Source organism: Parasteatoda tepidariorum, chromosome X1, assembly GCF_043381705.1.
Source record: "Parasteatoda tepidariorum isolate YZ-2023 chromosome X1, CAS_Ptep_4.0, whole genome shotgun sequence".
Classification (NCBI taxonomy): Eukaryota; Metazoa; Arthropoda; class Arachnida; order Araneae; family Theridiidae; genus Parasteatoda; species Parasteatoda tepidariorum.
This window is the reverse complement of record NC_092214.1, coordinates 1,451,733-1,470,816: the sequence shown is the minus strand read 5'-3', so window position 1 is coordinate 1,470,816 and position 19,084 is coordinate 1,451,733. Positions and strand designations below refer to the sequence as shown.

At 29.6% G+C, this 19,084-nt stretch overlaps 2 protein-coding genes across 2 annotated transcripts in view; both read left to right on the top strand.

Annotated features, from left to right (window-relative positions):
• The first annotated feature begins 5,415 nt into the window (after positions 1-5,415).
• On the top strand, positions 5,416-6,027 carry LOC107451647 (uncharacterized). Its single transcript, XM_016067844.2, has one exon. The coding sequence runs from the start codon at positions 5,416-5,418 to the stop codon at positions 6,025-6,027; it is 612 nt and encodes a 203-aa protein (XP_015923330.2).
• An 11,579-nt stretch (positions 6,028-17,606) lies between these two features.
• LOC107451868 (zinc finger protein 41) overlaps positions 17,607-19,084 on the top strand; it is a 14,296-nt gene continuing 12,818 nt past the window's right edge. Inside the window, exon 1 of the mRNA XM_016068135.3 lies at positions 17,607-18,144. Coding sequence (XP_015923621.1) covers positions 17,871-18,144 — 274 coding nt within the window. The 5' untranslated portion in view covers positions 17,607-17,870. The remainder of the gene's footprint in view (positions 18,145-19,084) is intronic.

Here is a 19,084-nt window from a genome sequence, read left to right as displayed (position 1 = left end):
CTGGTTGTAAGAGTGAAACCTCAAAATCAATACCAAGTCTATCCCTGCACACACAAAAAAAGAAAAAGAAAACATGCTCACATTTCCATTTGCTAAGAAATTGACTTCACCATACTACACATTATTTAGCTTTACTTGTAAGCAAAGACTTATTAATACATAACATCAAAACTCTTATAACTTGATCCAAAGCAAACATCTTTGAATTTTCCCTCGTGCATTAACTAGTATGCTTTAATACTAGGTGCAATACATTCGAATCTAGCGCTTCTAGTTCAAGCTTTTCTACCCTCTTACAATATGATGATGATAACGCTTTTCACTGTTGTCTTTCATTTTGAGGTATCCGCTCTGTCCCAACCTTAAATGAATAGTAACTGGCGTGTAAAATTAAGTGTACACCCTTTCATCTTTTACAACCCTGCCTAATTTCCAGACCTCTCTTAATGTCCTATCTCCCATACCATTTTGGGAAGTCCAAAATCAAATGTTGGTGCTTTAACATCCTCTCGAATTATTTGAATTGACATCAAATTCTGGGGTTTACGCTCCTCATCAAACAATGTTTATTACTAGTGTAATACATCTTACCCACTCATGATCGTGTCCCCACTCGCGTTTTTACCATTCTAGCTCACATACCGTTTTGTATAACTCACGTTTTCTATCTTCTCTTAATTTTTACTTATGCTTCTCGCATTCCCTATCTTCTCTTGATATTTGTAGCTCACGTTCCCTATTTTCTCTTTACTTTTTTCACTCACGTTCTCATTCCTCTCTCTCTTTTTGTTCCTGATCTAATCTGTTCTCTTTTATCACACTTGTCCTATCTTTAATTAATTCTTCTTCGTACCCTGAATTCTTCATGATTAAAGCGTTTAAACCTATAATTTTGACATTTTCGAGAACCGTCACCCCTAACTTATAAGATAGAGTTATAAAATATTCCTTTCTTGGTTTTAGTAGGAAACCCGTAGCTACACGTACATAAAATTGCATACTTAAACTTAATTTCGCTTTAAAGATGCTCCGAGCAAATTTCAATTATAACCCAATACTCACATTCTGAGATCTTATACCTAAGCAAATACATATCATGCAAAAAGGTTATACTAAACACATTTTATATCATGAAACATTCTTGCTATATTATTACTTCTTATTATGCATTAGTACAATTTACACCATTCAATTTAAATTGCAAAAACGTAATAAATACCTCACACCTTATTGTTACACTAAATGAAAATACACATTATTTAAACATACATAAATTCTTAAACATCCTAAACCTTAAAAGTGTTGTCAATAACTATTTCATCGTTTAAAAATAAATAAACCTTTCATTGGCCCCTTTTCCAGCCAAAATTACTTATAAGTTTTCAAAAGTTAGTAATATCATAATTATGATTTAAATACTCATTACATGACTTTAAAAGGAATATTTGTATGCAATTTCATTTTTTTTAATGCTGATGTTAATTTGAACAATTATCAATAAGTTCAGTTGTATTAATATAAACTTTGAGTAAATCTTAAATTTCTGGTGCATGTATAATTTTTAATGTATTTAATGCATATAGTTTGAAAATGGTTTTAAATACTTTACATCAAAATTCTAAAGAACTAGGAATGTAATTTCTTTCATAATAGTAATCGTTTTTCTTTGTTTTTAAAAAGCTCCTACTTGATGTGAAAAAAATAGATAAACTGTATTTATTATTAATGATTTTTGGTCACGTTTGATGTAATTGTAGTAAAATGTTAATTAAAAAAATTTTTTGTTTTTAAAATATTTATGAAAGGAACATGTGGCTCAAATACTGAGGTATTACATTATAACCTCTTCGTGAAATTGTAAGTTTTGTCTGCAATTTTTATTTATATATATATTGGAGAAAACATTCCACTAAGATATCTTTTCTTCCATCCTTCATTGTACAATAAATAGTTTATGATATGTTTTTTGCCTTCTTTTTACAGTAAGATACCTTTTTTGGCATTTAAAATTAATATGGTAAAACATCATTATTTTAGAACTTTAAAAATACGTTCACAAAAAAATTAACGATAAACATTTATTCTACTTAGCGAGGTATGTTCTGTAATATATGACATTCAATAAAATGCGAGATATATATTCATTTTTCTAAAATTTCAAAGAATTTTTTCCAAAAAATTTTATTAATAATATTCAATATTTTCAAAAAGGTGTTAAAACTTAGTTTGATTTTAGATTTTTGAAATGTATCTTTATTTTTGAATAATTTCCTTAGCATGATCCTATTTTTTTTGGTCAGCTTAAACATTTATAAAAGTAAAAAAAAACTGTTTATATAGAAATGTACAATATTGAACTATTTATCTCAAACCTTCAAATGTTGTGGAAAAAATCTGGACAGTGTTATTATTAAGTGACACCTTTTTTAAAAGTATTATTCTTTTGTTACAAACATTGAGGAAACAAATTTTTACTTAAAATTCAAGATGATGAGGGAAAAGGGCTTTGAACAAATGTATTTTAAAGCTTAAACAAATTCGAATAGAAAAAATTCGAACTAATTTAAGTGTATTTTATTTTTCCAAAAAATTTTTAAGAAATTAAAAATACAATGGCTATTTTTGTTTGGAAATTTCATTAGCAAATTTTTTTTATTTTCTTTATCATTCTAAGTATTCTTATCAAAAAAGGCTTCAAGATAACTCTTATCAATATTTTAATTTTTAGAAATTAAAGTAATTTTAATAAGTTACAATAATTTCAACTTCAAGCATTTTAAAAATATTTTTTATCAAATTAAACTATTTTATAAATATATGTAAGCAATATTTTTCCTTTTTTTAAAAAAAATCCAAATATTTTTGGTTGAATAGTTTTTTGTAAATAATTATCTGGGTGCAGAGTTCATAAAATCTCTAGTACTGTGGCGCCTAGAGAATCGCCCAATATTTTTAAACTGTATTTTAGGCTAGTAAAAACCAAATATTTTCGTTCAAAATAAATAAATAGTAAATTTCACTTAACATTACGTCAAATCAGAAAAAATTGGGTGACGTCATCATCTGCTTTAGGTTCAGTCTATTGATCTTTGATTGAAAATTTTGTTTATAAATGAAAAAGATGAAATTCTACAAGTAAAACAGTTGCTGCTACAAATCCGAAAAGAAGTTTATTTTTACCGAGTATTGGGGATAATCATATTTAACAAGTGGCGCACTCAGAAAATCATTCTGGGNGATCATTCTGGGGGGGAGGGTTAAAATTGATAATCTTAGTTTTATTTTTCAGGAATGTTGAGCACTGAATTATTTTTTAAATGATATTTTAAGAGCCATGGTGAATCAGGGGATAAAGCGTTCGCCTTCCAAAGAGGTGAACGTATCTCGAATCCCAGCAATGGCTGGTCGATACGAAATCCGTCCCCGGCTCGCACCGACCACAGTGCTGAAGTAAATAATCTTCACAGGGTTCGTGGCGTTTTTAAAAAGTACTTAAAGGTGCTTATTTTCGATTTTTGTTTTTTAAAAGCTCTTAAAAGTGCTTTTTTTCATTGGGTGTTTTTAGGAAGTGCTTAATTTTTCCTTTTAAAAAATAGATTTTTTTTTTCTTTATCTTGTCGATTTTCGCATGATATTCTCATTTGTTCTATTCAACGTTTGCACAATTCATTCAACCACAATCAATTTCGGTGTACTCTCTGTCCGTAGCGTAAGAAAGCGCCAATCATTTTACCTGTTTGATAAAATACACGCGAGTCCGCTTGTGCGTCTACTCAGCTGAGTTCGGTGAGATTATTGCACTCTCATATGCAACTCAGCTGCATTTCTCGATTTAAGGCTTCATTTCCACCCTCTTATATGGAATCGAAAAATCTTTAGATCATTTTATAAAGACTAATTAATCCAAAAAAAAAGTTCTTTGTCAGGAACTAGTTTTTCATCATGATCATGTAAAGTATTTGAAAATTATTTTGCATTTTGTTAATGTATATAGTGCTTAAAAATATTTTTTAAGTGCTTGAAAAGTACTTAAAAGGTGCTTATTTTTTGTTGAAAGATATAGCTACGCTCCCTGTCTTCAGTAGTAGACGGATCATGGGTTAGAGCCCCTTACCACCAGGCTAACCGTGGGAGGTTTTTCCTCTCCATGCAACGCAAATGCGGGTTAGTTGCATCAAAAAGTCCTCCACGAAGGCAAATTTCTGCCAACACACGATACTGGAGTTCCCTTGTCTTCCGGATTGAGTTCAAAATTACATTAGTAATCATAAACCCAAAATTGGGTCGGCTGTTTAACGACGGATGTTATGAAAAAAATATTGTAACAAATTAAAAAAATTTATTACGCAATTAAAAAAATTCCTTTTTCACCTTAATCTTATGTCCTTTTTCCTAGATCTTTCGATCAGGTAATTCAGAATATCCTCTTCAGAAACTGTTATTTCCTTATGAAAGAATAGTGCGGGGGATAAAAAAAAGACTGAATAACTTGTGATCTAACCAAGGTTTTCCTACTCTCTATAACACGTTTTGGAGCAAAAATATTAGCTTACCAGCCGACTGGGTGAAAGCAAACCTCATCCCAATTTTAAAACATGGGGAACCAAATGAAAATTCTGAAGCTTATAGACCAATATCATCGACATCTATTCTAGCCAAAACATTCGAAAGAATGTTATCCTCCAGACTCAAATTTTTACTTGAATCTAAAGAATTAATGCACGAAGAACAGGCAGGATTCAGAAGCAATATGTCTACAAATAATTCAATGATGAAGTTAGTTCATAAGATCAAAACAGGGTTCAACTCTAAAGGAAGCTGCAGTCTTTGTTGACTTTCAGGGTGCTTACGGCGCTGGAGAAAAAAGCTACCTTGCAAGCTTGATAAAATCGGAATAAGAGGAAATATGTGGAGCTGGGTAAGAAGATTTTTAATCCAAAGATGGGTAAGAACCATATGGAATGACACGGAATCTCGATTCCGGCAAAGTAAAATTGGCTTACCTCAAGGAGCAGTTGCTCTCTCTTCAACATATATATCAATGATCTCATAACAATTTTAAAAGAAATTCCCGGGGTAAATGTCTCCATGTTTGCCGATGATCTAGTCATTTGGATCGAGGCAACTAACTCAGAAAATATCACGATCGGAAACATTTCCTCGAGAGCACCATGAATGAAACATTGAAAATACTTCAAACTTGGTGCATTGATAATAATATGCTTATAAATAAGAACAAAACTATGTATCATTTCTTTTCCCTCCGAAAAATTAAGATAGATTTTGAATTGAAGATAGATAATGCTACATTAAATATAGGAGTGATTGTACAAAATATCTAGGCGTAACACTAGATAACAACTTAAACTTCACCGATCACGTGAAAGTCACTGCAGAAAAAATGGAAGGCAGAAGATGAAAAGACTTGCAGGAGCCAAATGGGGATGCAATCAAGCAACCCTGAATACAACGTATAACACATATGTGAAACCCATAATCAAATATGGTAATGAGGCCTTGATTTCTGCAGCAAAGAGTAATATTGACGAACTAGAAAAGGCGCAAAATAAAGTCTTTAGGGTTATTGTTGGAGCAGTAAAAACTACCCCAGTCACAGCAATGCAACTGTATACTTCCAACCCTCCCATCAACATCGAAATTCAAAGGCAGGCAGTCGGAAGTTACATCAAAATGTTGACCTCACACAGATCAGAGTGGATTCTAAATCAGGAACCCAGAACTCTCAAAACTCAAGTTTCACCAGTAGAAATATGTCAAAACACACTTCAAGATCTCGATGCTAACATTCCTACTGAAAGCACATATAAAATTATCAACCCACTTGAATATGTAGACATCGAAAACAACTTGACTGTAGGGAACTTATGGAAAAAAGACACTGTCGAGGCAGAGCTGAGGGCAAATGCGTTGCAAATGATCTGCGAAAAATACCCGGAAAGCGACTGGCTACATGTATATACCGATGGATCTCAGATACAAGATAGATCTGATACTCTTAAAAAATAATTATGATTTAACTATAAAATCAAAAGGGAAAATATTCAAGACAATTGGAAATTTCTCTGCTACCAACCCCGTAAAGAAGCAGTAACCCATTTTAGGCTTAAAACAGGCCACGATTGCTTATCAGAACATTTATATAACATAAAAATTCTTTCCAGCAAAACATGCCCAATTTGTGACACAGGTGTATTAAACTCTGATCACCTCTTGTTGCGCTAGGGACTAGATAAGAGCTCCCGGAAAAGTGGGAATGTCACTAAATTGTATTGGGACGCAAGAACTCTCATGAATTGTCATTAACTTTACCTTTTTCATGTTAATGTTTAAAATTTTATATTGTTGAAATGTTTATTGATTCAAATGTTTATTGTTTGTTCCTTTTTGTTCACTTTATCTAAATTGTTGAATTGTTTCTTTGTTATTTTTCTGCTCCTTTGTGATGCAGTGAGCTGTCAAATTTTCTGGATTGAATTCCTAATTAAGCCATATGAAACACACTTTTGATCTAATGATCGGATTTTCACGTACTAGGACAATAGCAGTGGCGTGCCAGCTGGGGGGGAGGCAGTTGTCCCCTCTGAAATTTTAGTGAGGGGGCAAGCAATATGTTTCGCCCCTCCAGAAATTTAAACATTCGAGAAAATAAAGTCAAGCAAAATTCCGATTAAAAAAATAGTAAAAAAATAAAATTAAAAAAAACAACTTTTTAATTGAACTTTGAAGCTATTTTCCAAGTAGAAAACTTCATTTTCTTCTGAAATTAAAATAAGAGGTCATAATAATTATGAAGGCAAGAAGTAAAATTAGTAATTTTAGGGAAAAAAATACTTCCTTTTTTTTCTCCAATTTTTAAGCTATTTTTCAAAAAGAAAATTTTTAAGCTATTTTTCAAAAATTTTCTTCTGAAATTTAATAAAAGGGCGAATAATGCTTTTCGCCCCTTCCGAAATTTAGACATTCACAAAAATAAGGTCAATTTAAATTTGTAAACTGAGAGCAAAAAAAACTTTTTTTTTCAACTTTAAAGTGATTCTCTAATTAAAAAACTTTATTTACTTCTTAAATTTAATTGAAGGGTGAATAATGTACTTCGCCCCTTCTGAAATTTAGCCATTCGTGAAAATAATGTCAAGTTAAATTGATAACTTGAGAAAAAAAGAACTATTCCTTTTTCTACTTAAAAACTATTTTCGAAATCAAAACTTTATTTTACTGTGAATTTAACTAGGGGGAGGGGGGCGAATAATGTACTTCACTGATTCTGAAATTTAGCCATTAGTGAAAATAAAATAAGTTGGTAATTTTAGGAAAAAAAAGAACTTCTTTCAACTTTAAAGTTTTTGTTTGAAAAAAAAATATTTTCTTCTGTAAATTTAGACATTCGTAAGAATAAAGTTTAGTTAAATTGGTAACTTTAGAAAAAAAAGCACCATTTTTTTCTACTTTAAGCTAATTTCTAAATCAAAAATTTCATTTTCCTCTCAGATTTAATAAAAAGGCGAATTATGCGTTTCGTCCCTTCTGAAATTTAGCCATTCGTGAAAATAATGTCAAGTTAAATTGATGACTTTAGAAAAAAAGAACCATTCCTTTTTCTACTTAAAAAATATTTTCGAAATCAAAAACTTCATTTTACTGTGAATTTAAGTTGAGGGGGTGAATAACGTGCTTCACCCCTTCTGAAATTTAGCCATTCGTGAAAATTAAGTTAAATTGGTAATTTTAGAAAGAAAATTTCAACTTTAAGGTTTTTTTTTTTAAATTCTTTTTTTCTGAAATTTAATTGAGGGGGCGAATATTGTGCTTAGCCCCTTTTAAAATTTTGACATCCGTAAAAATGAACTCAAGTTAAATTGGTAACTTCAGAAAAAAAGCACAATTTTTTTCAACTTTAAAGCTTATTTCGAAATCAAAAATTTTATTTTCCTCCGAAATTTAATTGAAAGGCAAATAATGTGCTTTGTCCCTTCTGAAATTTAAACATTCGTGAAAATAAAATTAAGTTAAATTTGTAATTTTAGGGAAAAAAAACTGTTTTTCAAAATGGAAAACTTAGTTTTTTTTAAGACAAACACTTTTTTATTATAACTTTCTATATAATTAAACGAAGGAAAAAAAAACAATTTTTAAAACAAAATACATCTTAAAAAACGCATTGTATGAAAAATATATCAAAGATTCAGCAATCTAAAATAATTTCATCTCTTTTACCCTTCTCTGGAAAGAGTAATAAAATGCATCCTGATAAAAAGTGGTTTCAAAGCATCTCTTGACTTTCAACAATTTCCTTTCGGCCCACATTGGCATATAATTCTGGTGGCCAAGCTCCCCACAAAGACAGTTATTTGACTCCTCAAAAACAGTCACTTCACTTTACACTATGGGAAAAAGTACTTTTGCTTCGTTAATTTTTATTTTTATGGCCCTTTGCTTCTTTGTCCTCTTTTTAAGACGTCAGATATCCACAGAACCATATCTTATTTGGATATTTCTTTATAAATTGTCTCAAACAAGCAATTATCTAGATTTTCTGTGAAAACAGATGTTTTAAGCTTTTAAGGGATCTGAACTGGGGAAGACTCTTGTTGACATTTTCTCTGGTCATTTTGTGATGAACTTTTCTCAGACTAACATTAATAAACGCTCTCTGTTAAAATTTTATCTTTTAGTTCATTTAATTACATCATTTAAGTTATCGATTTTAAATTAAAGCATATTTTGTTTAATTGTTTTAAATTATTTGGTTGTTGTTGTTTTTTTTTTACATCAGTTTGATAAGTTATTTGCAACAGTTTTTTTTTTAAACATAAATCGTGCCATTCATCAATAATACCAATTCTTAATGAAGCTTCTCGTTGAATAACAAGAAAACATAAAATAAATTTCGAAGGAGGTAAGCAAACGTTTTCATTTCATTAAATTATTTGATGGTTTAATAATTATGTATTTATGTACTGTTAGAATTTTTTTATATAGTTGTTCGTGAAATAAATGTTTTTATTATGTTCGTATATCAAATTCATTTATGTAGTAAATTAGGTCATTATTTTACCGTTTATTGTTATTAGTTTATATTACGAATTTATTTATTTTAATTGTAAAATTACATTTTGAATTCTTTTTGCTTTTCAACAACTTTGTTTTTATTCAAAAATGAAATTCAACCTTTACTTTTTTTTAAAAATATCCCAGTCAATAAAAAAATAATAAATAAAGTACGTTGAAATACAAAATTTGTTTTTGTATTTTCGATCATTCTTTCGACTTTTAGGAGGTACATTTTAATATTGGTTTCTTAAGAACTTCATTGTCTTTATGTTATTGAAATTAATTTCAAGTCTTTTGCTTTCATTGCACAAAAGTGATTGCAGTTTAATATACTTAAAATAAATAAATAAAAATGACCGGAAAACTGTTAATTCTAAAAACAGGAAAATTCCACGATTGAGAAGGCGTTATATCAGCTCCGCAAGGTTTTTTTTTTCCTTTTTCTAATTTTTTAAATTTACCATTTTATTTTTGTCTTATATGATAACCATTATATATGATTATGTATATTATATGATTACGTAGAGCAGAACTAAATCACCAAATCCGTTACACATTTACTCTCTCTCTCTCTTATGTGAAATAAAACATTAAAAAAAACCTTTATACACCAACAATAATTTGCATAAATAATGATAATTTTTATCTTAATACAAAAAATTGACTACCATTTACATTTTTAACAATAAAAATGTCAAAATAATTATTTTTAAAAAAAAAGCATTATATATTAGTAAATATTTTATTGTATTGTATAAAACTCTAATTAAACGAAAAACGTATTTTTAAGAATGGAGCAATTTGTTTCCGTAACAATGGAAGGAAAAAATTAGCGTAATTTTTTTAAAAATTTTAATTTTATAGGATGGTCAAATTGCGTTAATTAACATTGTGCCAATTAACTTGGTGAAAGCTTTTTTCCTGAATAATTTACCTGAATTAAAAGTATTAATTTTTGAAAATTTTAACGCTGATATTATAAATGCTGTTGATAGGCCGGGACAGCCTGGTTGGTAGGGCACTGGACCATCTCCAAAAGTTCTTGGGTTCGATCCCCGCAGGCTGTAAATTCTGACAGATGCAAGTTAAAATTGTCGAGTCCCAAAGCCCTCCATGTTCCCATGACAAATCATGCCTCCCCGGAGGTATGATTTGTCCCTAGATCAGTACCCCCGGATGCTCCGGGGGTACTGATCTAGGGGTTTCCTTGTCTTTTGGATTGTTTCAAAATTACAATGAGTTGAACATTAGCAGTCGTAAACCCAAAATTGGGTCGGCTGTTCAACGACGGATATAAAAATAAAGTAAAATGCTGTTGATAGAGAATAAAAATTAATCCGATCAACACTATTGTAATTTATCATTTCTTAAAAATGTGAATATTTCTCTTTATCAATTGAGTATTTTTATTTTCCGTTTTAAACATGACAATTTCGATTTAAATCCAGATAAATTAAACTGGAACAAGATAAGAAAAACACTACATATAAAACTGTGTAAATTGTATTTATTTTTCCACATTTTTCATTTTATTTTATTTTTCTCTTTAAAAATCTGAAACAAATAAAATTCATTGTTAAGCCATTAAAAAGAGTTTTTTATTTAGGAAAAAAGTTGTATGGCGTTTTTCTTTAGTATATTTGATTTGGAATTTCAAAAAAAAAAAAATATATATATATATATAGCAATAATAAATAAATAAATAAATAGTTCCGTGTCATGATTGTTTAGTCATATATAATTGCATGACGTCGTGAATATATATATTTTTACATGTCATTCTGATCAGAAGTTCCAATAGGCATAATATTCAAAAATGAATATTTTTTAAAATATGGCCATATTTTTAGGACCCTGTACGCACTGGAGTAATGCAACTTTATTTTTACCTCGACGTTAAAGATATAACTGCTGAATATTTTTTAATAGTGACCTTTTAAAAGGAGAGCATATGTGATACATAAAAACCCTAAAATTTCATCCAATTTCTATAACACGTGATAAAAATTTTCGATTTGAAACCAATAAGTGATTTCATTTTTTATAACAATATATTAACCAGATTCAAGATAAATATAAGCTAAGAGCAGATTTAAAATCAATATAACAATACAGATATTTATTAAATTTGTCTGAAAAATTAAGTTAAAAAATAATAAGTAATAACTTTATGAATTAAATCAGCTCCAAATGTTATTATTCTTTTTTGATTTTGCTATATCAATTCATGTCATACGTCATATGGTAACTATATTATATATAGACAAAGCTATACTTTCATCAAAGTCTTAATTTTACATTAAATCCATTTTTCGATGATATAAAACCTTTGAACAATTTTGAGTGTCTGATCTATTAATTCCATCATGTCTGGCTTTCTGTTTACCGGATAATAATAATAAACTGAATCAAAATATTTTTGTTTTATTTGATGGTCTATATCTTTAACAGCTCCTTTTTAAAAAAAATTTCTTTGATAGACAATATCAATAGAACTCTTTTGGAGTTAAGATTGTTGTTTTTATCATAAATTAACATAAATAGCGCACGTCGCATGGATTTTTTTTATCATCAGTTTTCAAATGCAATCTGAAAAATCTAATTTCAGAAGTTCTATAAATAATTTTTCGTTTAGTTTACGTGAAATAATAAAAATATAATATTTTATTCCATTAAAAATTAATTTTAGTAAATTTTTTTAAAATTTATGTACAAAAAACAAGTTATTTCTTAAAAAGTAATTTCGGAAAGCTAAAAATAAGCAAAAATGAACATAGAAGTATGCATCAAAGAAGAAAAAAATTATAATTCATTTTAAGATTTCGAATGAAAGAGAAAAAAGAAGTCCCTGGGCAAAGTAAAAACAGGAGCCATCATCAATTTTATAATTAATACATTCTGTGTAAATTTCTCTTCTAATAATTTTCTGGATTTCTTAAAATGGAAAATCCTCGATTTAAGTTCCAATTGTTCATGCGATTTCCTGACAAATTTGAGGAATCTCAACTAAAATTATTAATTGTAACAATAGTTCATTTCGAAGAAGCAAACAAAAATTCATAGTCGACATTGACACCCAATTCTTAAAAAAAAAAAAGAAAGTTTAAAACATTGTTCAATTTTATAAAGAATTATTGAAATAATTGAATATCCATTTAGTAGTGATTTATAATTAGTTTTTCTTTTGCATCACATTTTTTTACTATAAAAGTGATAAAAGAAAGCTATTGCCTTTTCACATTCTATAATTGGTCAGTTAAATGTAAAAATTTACAGAACATGTACGGAAACAGCTAAACCGTGCCAAACACAAATTGTTATTTGGTTCAAAAGTAAACGTTATTTCGTTATTAGAATGGTTTAGCACTTTCGCGTAAAATCTCGCACGCTCACGCACTTTTAATTTGTGATCCTGTGCAGTACTTTAAATAATCTCCATTTGCATTATTTATGTACGTGAACGAGCAAAAGGCTATGGCTTTCTATTTTGTAGCAAAATCAAACAATGTATTAGCGCAAATAAATAAACAAAACGAACCCTCTTAGATCAAACAATTGGATTTTCGCAGGACTCAATTCGAATGGTTCGAGAGCCTAACTTTTAAGTATGCGAAATAATTAGTGTAGTGTAAGAGTAGACGATATAAAGAGTCAAGAAATTTCACGAAAATGTACTTGCTTTGAATAAACATTTTTCTCTCAACGTATGCAGATTCTTGACCCTTAAAACAATGGGATAGCCACAATCTGGAAAAAAATGGTCCCAACAATTTAGTCAGAGCAGTTAGAGTCTTCTCATGTTTGCGATTTGCATTTTTTAGTTATACGCAAGGCTGACGATTCTAAGGTTGTTCAGTAATCTTTTAATTTTTTCCTTTTTTTTTTGTGCGTCAGACATAATTTAATACATTTTTTGTCAGTATACTTAGTAATTACGATTTTTGTCTGACTTGATTTACTTTCTATATTTAGTCATGTAATATTGAAATGCATTTTCCTCACATTTTTAATTTTCAAACTTCGTAGTTTACTTTGATTTTTTGTTAGTTATTTTTAAAAATATTTTTTTCTTTTGATTTTAATTTTCTGTGTAATAATTTATTTTTCAAACACTTTTAAGCTAAATGGGAATTTTTGTTCATTTTTGTGATTAATTTTGTAACCCGTAATTCTTAATTCTTATTAATAAAATAATAAATCATACTAAAAACTATGTAATAATTTTTAATAGTATAACAAATTTTTAAGATTTAGTTTTTGTTTAATTGTAACAATTTTTTTAGAATTCATTTTTATTGGATTTTAGCTTTTACGTTGTTTATGTAAATAATATTTTTGTTAATTGTTTTCTCTATATTTTGTTAGAATAATTTAAATTCCTTAAATATATTTCAATCAATTTATACTTGAAATTTTTTAAATATTTTAAAAGTATATAACATAATTTCGCAATATCATTTGGTTTTTCAAAAGATTTTTTAAAATTTCATTAATCTCCTTCGCTATCCAGTTATCCAATTTTGTTTCGAATACCTATAATTCGAAAAATAATATTACATTGTTTAGTAAAAGAAAAATAAAATAACCATGTAACCTGAATTATACAATGAAAGTTTGATTATAATTTCACAATTAACGATGTGTTTAGATTATACTTCTGTAAATAAGAAACTTATTTAAATATGGCACCCTGGAAGTTAGTTACATATATATATATATATATANATATTTTACTTTGTGTATTATATTTTTCCTTTATTTTTAAAGTAATTTTTACCTTAGAATAAACCAGAGAAATCACAAGACTTGTTAAAATTCAAAGTCATTTTAAAATAAGATTCAATTTGAGAAATCAATCTCTTTTACGCCCTCTATTTGTTTTAATTTTTTTGACCTTGTGCTTTGTCATTAAAACTAAACTAAAATGATGAAGTTAAGTCTCCTTTTTTTGTATTCTGAAAATTTATATTCACGATTAAATTCAAATCTTCTATGTCAGAATCAAAAAATAAATCACAAATTATTCTTGATTCAATGTGTTTTTGAGGAGCAAAAAGCCATTTTATGTCATTATGATAAAATGTATCTATAAAATGTATTGCTCAGCATTAACAAATTCAAAGGAGTAGAAATTACATAATTCATTAATTAACACCCCGTGTAGTAAATGGTGACTGATGCGCGTTAAATCTGTCGAGTCACAAAGTCCTCCATGTTCCCACAACAAATCAATACCTCTGGGGGTACTGATCCAGGAGTTTCCTTGTCTTCTGGATTGGTTAAAATTACAAGGCTACGGAGTTGAACTTTAGTAGTCATAAACCCGAAAGTAGGGTCAGCTGTACAACGACGTTTATATATATATATAAAATTAATTAATTAATATTTTTAAATTTTAATGTACTTTTTTTCTTTTCAATTTGTTCCCGATTGATAAAAAAAATTTTTTTGTTAACTAATTTGTAGGTGCGAATGTAATAGTTAAATCACAGTCGTCATAAACAACGGAAATAATTTATGCAACTATTACAAATATAAATGCGATTAAATGTTTCGGATTTAAAATAAGAACCATTTTGATTTACAATATTAAAATTATACAACTAATTTTAAAATATTAAGTCGAGCAAATTTTATGACTTTGCATAGGCTCGCCCCTCCAGTCAAAAAAAAGTTGACACGCCACTGATGAGGATTGATTATAAATGGATTCGTAAATGTTATAATTAAGATTCATTTTGCCGAAAGTTATTTGTGTATTAATATATTTCTGTTACTTAGAACTCTCTTTCCTTATTTGGGTTTTCTTTAGTGCTAATTGACGCCCGGTGGCTGAGCGGTAGCGCTTCGCGCTGTCGTGCCACAGGTCCTTGGTTCGATCCTTGGGCCGGGCAAGGCCGACTCAGCCTTTCATCCCTTCAGTGGGTCGATAAAATGAGTACCAAGCATGCTTGGGAACTAACATTGGGGGTTCCGCGTTCGGCTGACCACCTGACCGGAACATATGCTCCTGCACCCCAGAGCCCAAAGGTCAAGAAAACTGAGATGGGCACAGTCGGCCTTGGCCCTCTTAATGGGCTGTCGCGCCACTGAGTTAGTTAGTTAGTTAGTGCTAATTAATTTTCTCTAAAAATTATGGTTTAATTTGAAAGTTTTTTTAGTACCTTTTATTATTTTAAAGATTAATTATATACAATTTAAGAAATCCTCTCTGTACATATACAAATTTCAAATAACTATTTCTTTATAGATTTTTTCTTTTTATTGAGATTGTTTATTCTTTTATATATCGAAAATTATAATCAAGAATAATTTATTATCTAGATTGTTTATAAATTTCTTTGTATATAGAAAATATAACAAAAAGTAATTATAAATCAATTATTTGTTGGTTTTGACCGATTTTTTTTTAGCAGCTGAGTTCCCAAATGTTTGTACGGAGATGCTGACTGCTCCGGATTGGACAAAATATTTTAAAAAACGGTAGAGAAGTACAAACTAAAATTTGCATATCTTCGGTCAATTTTGCTAATTTTTTAAAAGACTCAACACGCCATTGAAGTTCCGTGTAATCTTTTGAATTATTTAAAAGTAGTGGTGAGTAAAAACTCTGAGAATAGAATTGACTAGACCAAGAATCACACATTAAAAGACTACCACTCGATAATATTTATCCGCTGTCCGGAGTAAGTTGGCATCTCTGTTTGTATATTTAATGTCACGGATAATTACTTTTCTTTAAGATTATTTTACCCTATAAAGTAAATTTTTAAATTGCGATACTTACAAGGATGAATTTTTTGAAATTGTTGCATGTAGTAAATTATTATAAAAATCCTTTTTTTTTCTTTCTGAAAATAAGAATATTCGACTATCATTGAATTTTTATTAAGCCTACTTAGCAATGTGATAAACGTAGACTTATAAATTACATTGAATTAAACTTAGTTAAATAAGTTAATAAAAAAGTGCACCATAATAAATCCATTAAATGTTATCCTATAGAAGTCTTGTATCGTAATTGGTGTAGTTTTTACTAATTGATTTATTTTTTTGTTACATATTTTCAACTGCGTCTGCTTGTGCATAGTGCCAGTAAAGTTAAATGATAGCTTACAATAATATTATAGATAATTTTATGATTATTCATAGTTTTAATCAATAATTGATGAAATAGCAGAATACATATTACTATTCTGTATCTTTTGGTGTTTCCGATTTATTTTCTTTTAAAATTTAATTTCTTCGTTTGGATAGCACCTTAAACAAGGCCAAGGCCAAGGCAGTTGATTTTTGAAAATGCCTAAATGCTGAACCTGTATAATTTCCTAAGCAGTGAATGTGCAAGCAATACTGTGGAGAAGTGATGCACTTTAGCGATGAACTACGATGCATGATGGATGAGTGGGGCTTTAGTACGGGAACTTGTTTATTATTTTGGTCTTTTCCTTCTATTGCCCTGCGGTCAGTGTGCAGATGGGTAACCACTTGGATCAGTCTGCGTAGGGTCCGAGGGTGTGCGGTATGGGTCCTCGTTAAACTGTGCTACCGTAAAGTGCTCGACTTCGCGTGCAGGTCGTTGGGCTGCTGAAGCAGGGGTGCCATCCCCTCTGCAGAGGATCAAAATTGTGATGGCATGTCTTCGGATCATCCTGAGGGATGTGACCGTCGCCAATAGCCCATTGTGCAGCTCTAGTGCTACGTAAATGAACTACAACCATCAATTGCCCCTTCGCAGCATCTTTTGATTTCCACAAACATCTTTTTCAAAGTGGAATTCTTTGGAATCTAATAAGATAATGGGAAGAAAGTATAATCTGTTAATAGTTTTTATTTACATTCAAATAGTTATTCGTCAGCGTGTGGTTTTATCTCACTTTGTGTTACTCCTAAAGTGTCCATATTAGGATTCTAAATGTATATATTGAAGACTGTCATTACGAAATACTTTAGTTCATCTCTTTTCATCCGAATAAGAATTTCTGGTAAAATTTTTTTCAATTTGAAAAAGTAACTTTAAAATACTTTTTAAAAGAATGGTTTAAATAATGAAATTAAGTGGTTTTGTAAAGTAAATATTTTTTAGTTATTTTTAATTTAGCTATTGAAACTTAAAAACATAAAATTAAAGCGGCTTTACCGACAGCAGTGATTTATAAGATTAGTAAAGTTTAAGAGTGTAAATAAAATGTTTATCTCCTGATTGTTTATTCAGTCAGCTTTAAATAAAGTTTTTAGAAAAAATACAATTCATTATATTTCTTTATAAAAGAATTCCGCATACGCAAGTTAACAAAATTTGCGCATAATATCTTTATTTTGTTCATTTTTCCCCATCATAACGGTTTTTATATTGCAATCGAACTTCAAACTCAAATACTTTCTCTAAAAACAATTGAATTTTCTGCCACCACTTAAACTTGAATGATCTGAAGAAACTTATCTTTGCACCCTTACAACTCATTCACTGTTAAACCCCCATAAAGAAATATCTGCTTTGAGCAAACACAACTATTGTTGAAGCTGATAACACTCTTCTCATAGTTCTAATCAATACCCACTTAAAATCTTATCGTCTCAACCATTCTTTTATAATTTTTTCCCTCCCTTTTTTAATTGTACTTTCAGGGGCGTTTTTTTCTAGAAAATAACGAAAATTAAAAACATAATATTCTATTCGCAAGCAACTGTTTCGTATATTTGAATCATTATTTAAGAAAATTCAGAAATTTTTATGAAATTTATCTAGCATCAATTGAATGTATGATTGAACATTCAAGAACAATTTAATATACAAGATGTACCATCAGACTTTTCAAAATGCTTATCAAAATTATTTTTGGAGTCACTCAGATTTCACTACGGCTAAATACAATTTGTCCAGTGAGAATGTAGAAAACAGAGGAAAGACTGAAATCTGGAGGCCATTCGAGACTCAGCATTTATCCATAAATAAACTCAATCATTCAACCTCATCAGTGTTCGTCCCAGTTAAGAAGAAGTTTTGTTCGAAATGTTCAGCTGTATTTTACAGTAATTTGCAGCTAATTGCTCATATGCAAGTACATACAGGTAAGTCCATCATTTTAAAGAAAAATTTTTAATTGATTCTATTTTTTGGACAAAAATATCTTCACATATTCTTCGACTTTCCTTTCACTTCCCGAGACTCAATGTGGACATAAATATTCAATGATCTCATCACCATTTTTCTGTAACTCTTATTATTAATTACTCTATATTCCTTAACTCTTTCTTTAACCCTTATTATTTGTAGTAAAAAAAAGTTTTAATTTTCAGTTAGTAACGATACATTTTCTTGCTCATGTGAATAAAAATTTGTATCGGAGTTCACCTATGAATTTAACAATAAAATGCGAATTTGTTTTTTTTTTTCAAATGTAAAACATATATATAACGGAAATAATTTATGCAACTATTACAAATATAAATGCGATTAAATGTTTCGGATTTAAAATAAGAACCATTTTGATTTACAATATTAAAATTATACAACTAATTTTAAAATATTAAGTCGAGCAAATTTTATGACTTTGCATAGGCTCGCCCCTCCAGTCAAAAAAAAGTTGACACGCCACTGATGAGGATTGATTATAAATGGATTCGTAAATGTTATAATTAAGATTCATTTTGCCGAAAGTTATTTGTGTATTAATATATTTCTGTTACTTAGAACTCTCTTTCCTTATTTGGGTTTTCTTTAGTGCTAATTGACGCCCGGTGGCTGAGCGGTAGCGCTTCGCGCTGTCGTGCCACAGGTCCTTGGTTCGATCCTTGGGCCGGGCAAGGCCGACTCAGCCTTTCATCCCTTCAGTGGGTCGATAAAATGAGTACCAAGCATGCTTGGGAACTAACATTGGGGGTTCCGCGTTCGGCTGACCACCTGACCGGAACATATGCTCCTGCACCCCAGAGCCCAAAGGTCAAGAAAACTGAGATGGGCACAGTCGGCCTTGGCCCTCTTAATGGGCTGTCGCGCCACTGAGTTAGT

Excerpts from the sequence above, each read along its gene's own strand:
- LOC107451647 (XM_016067844.2), top strand. The coding sequence starts at position 5,416 with ATGAAAAGACTTGCAGGAGCCAAATGGGGATGCAATCAAGCAACCCTG.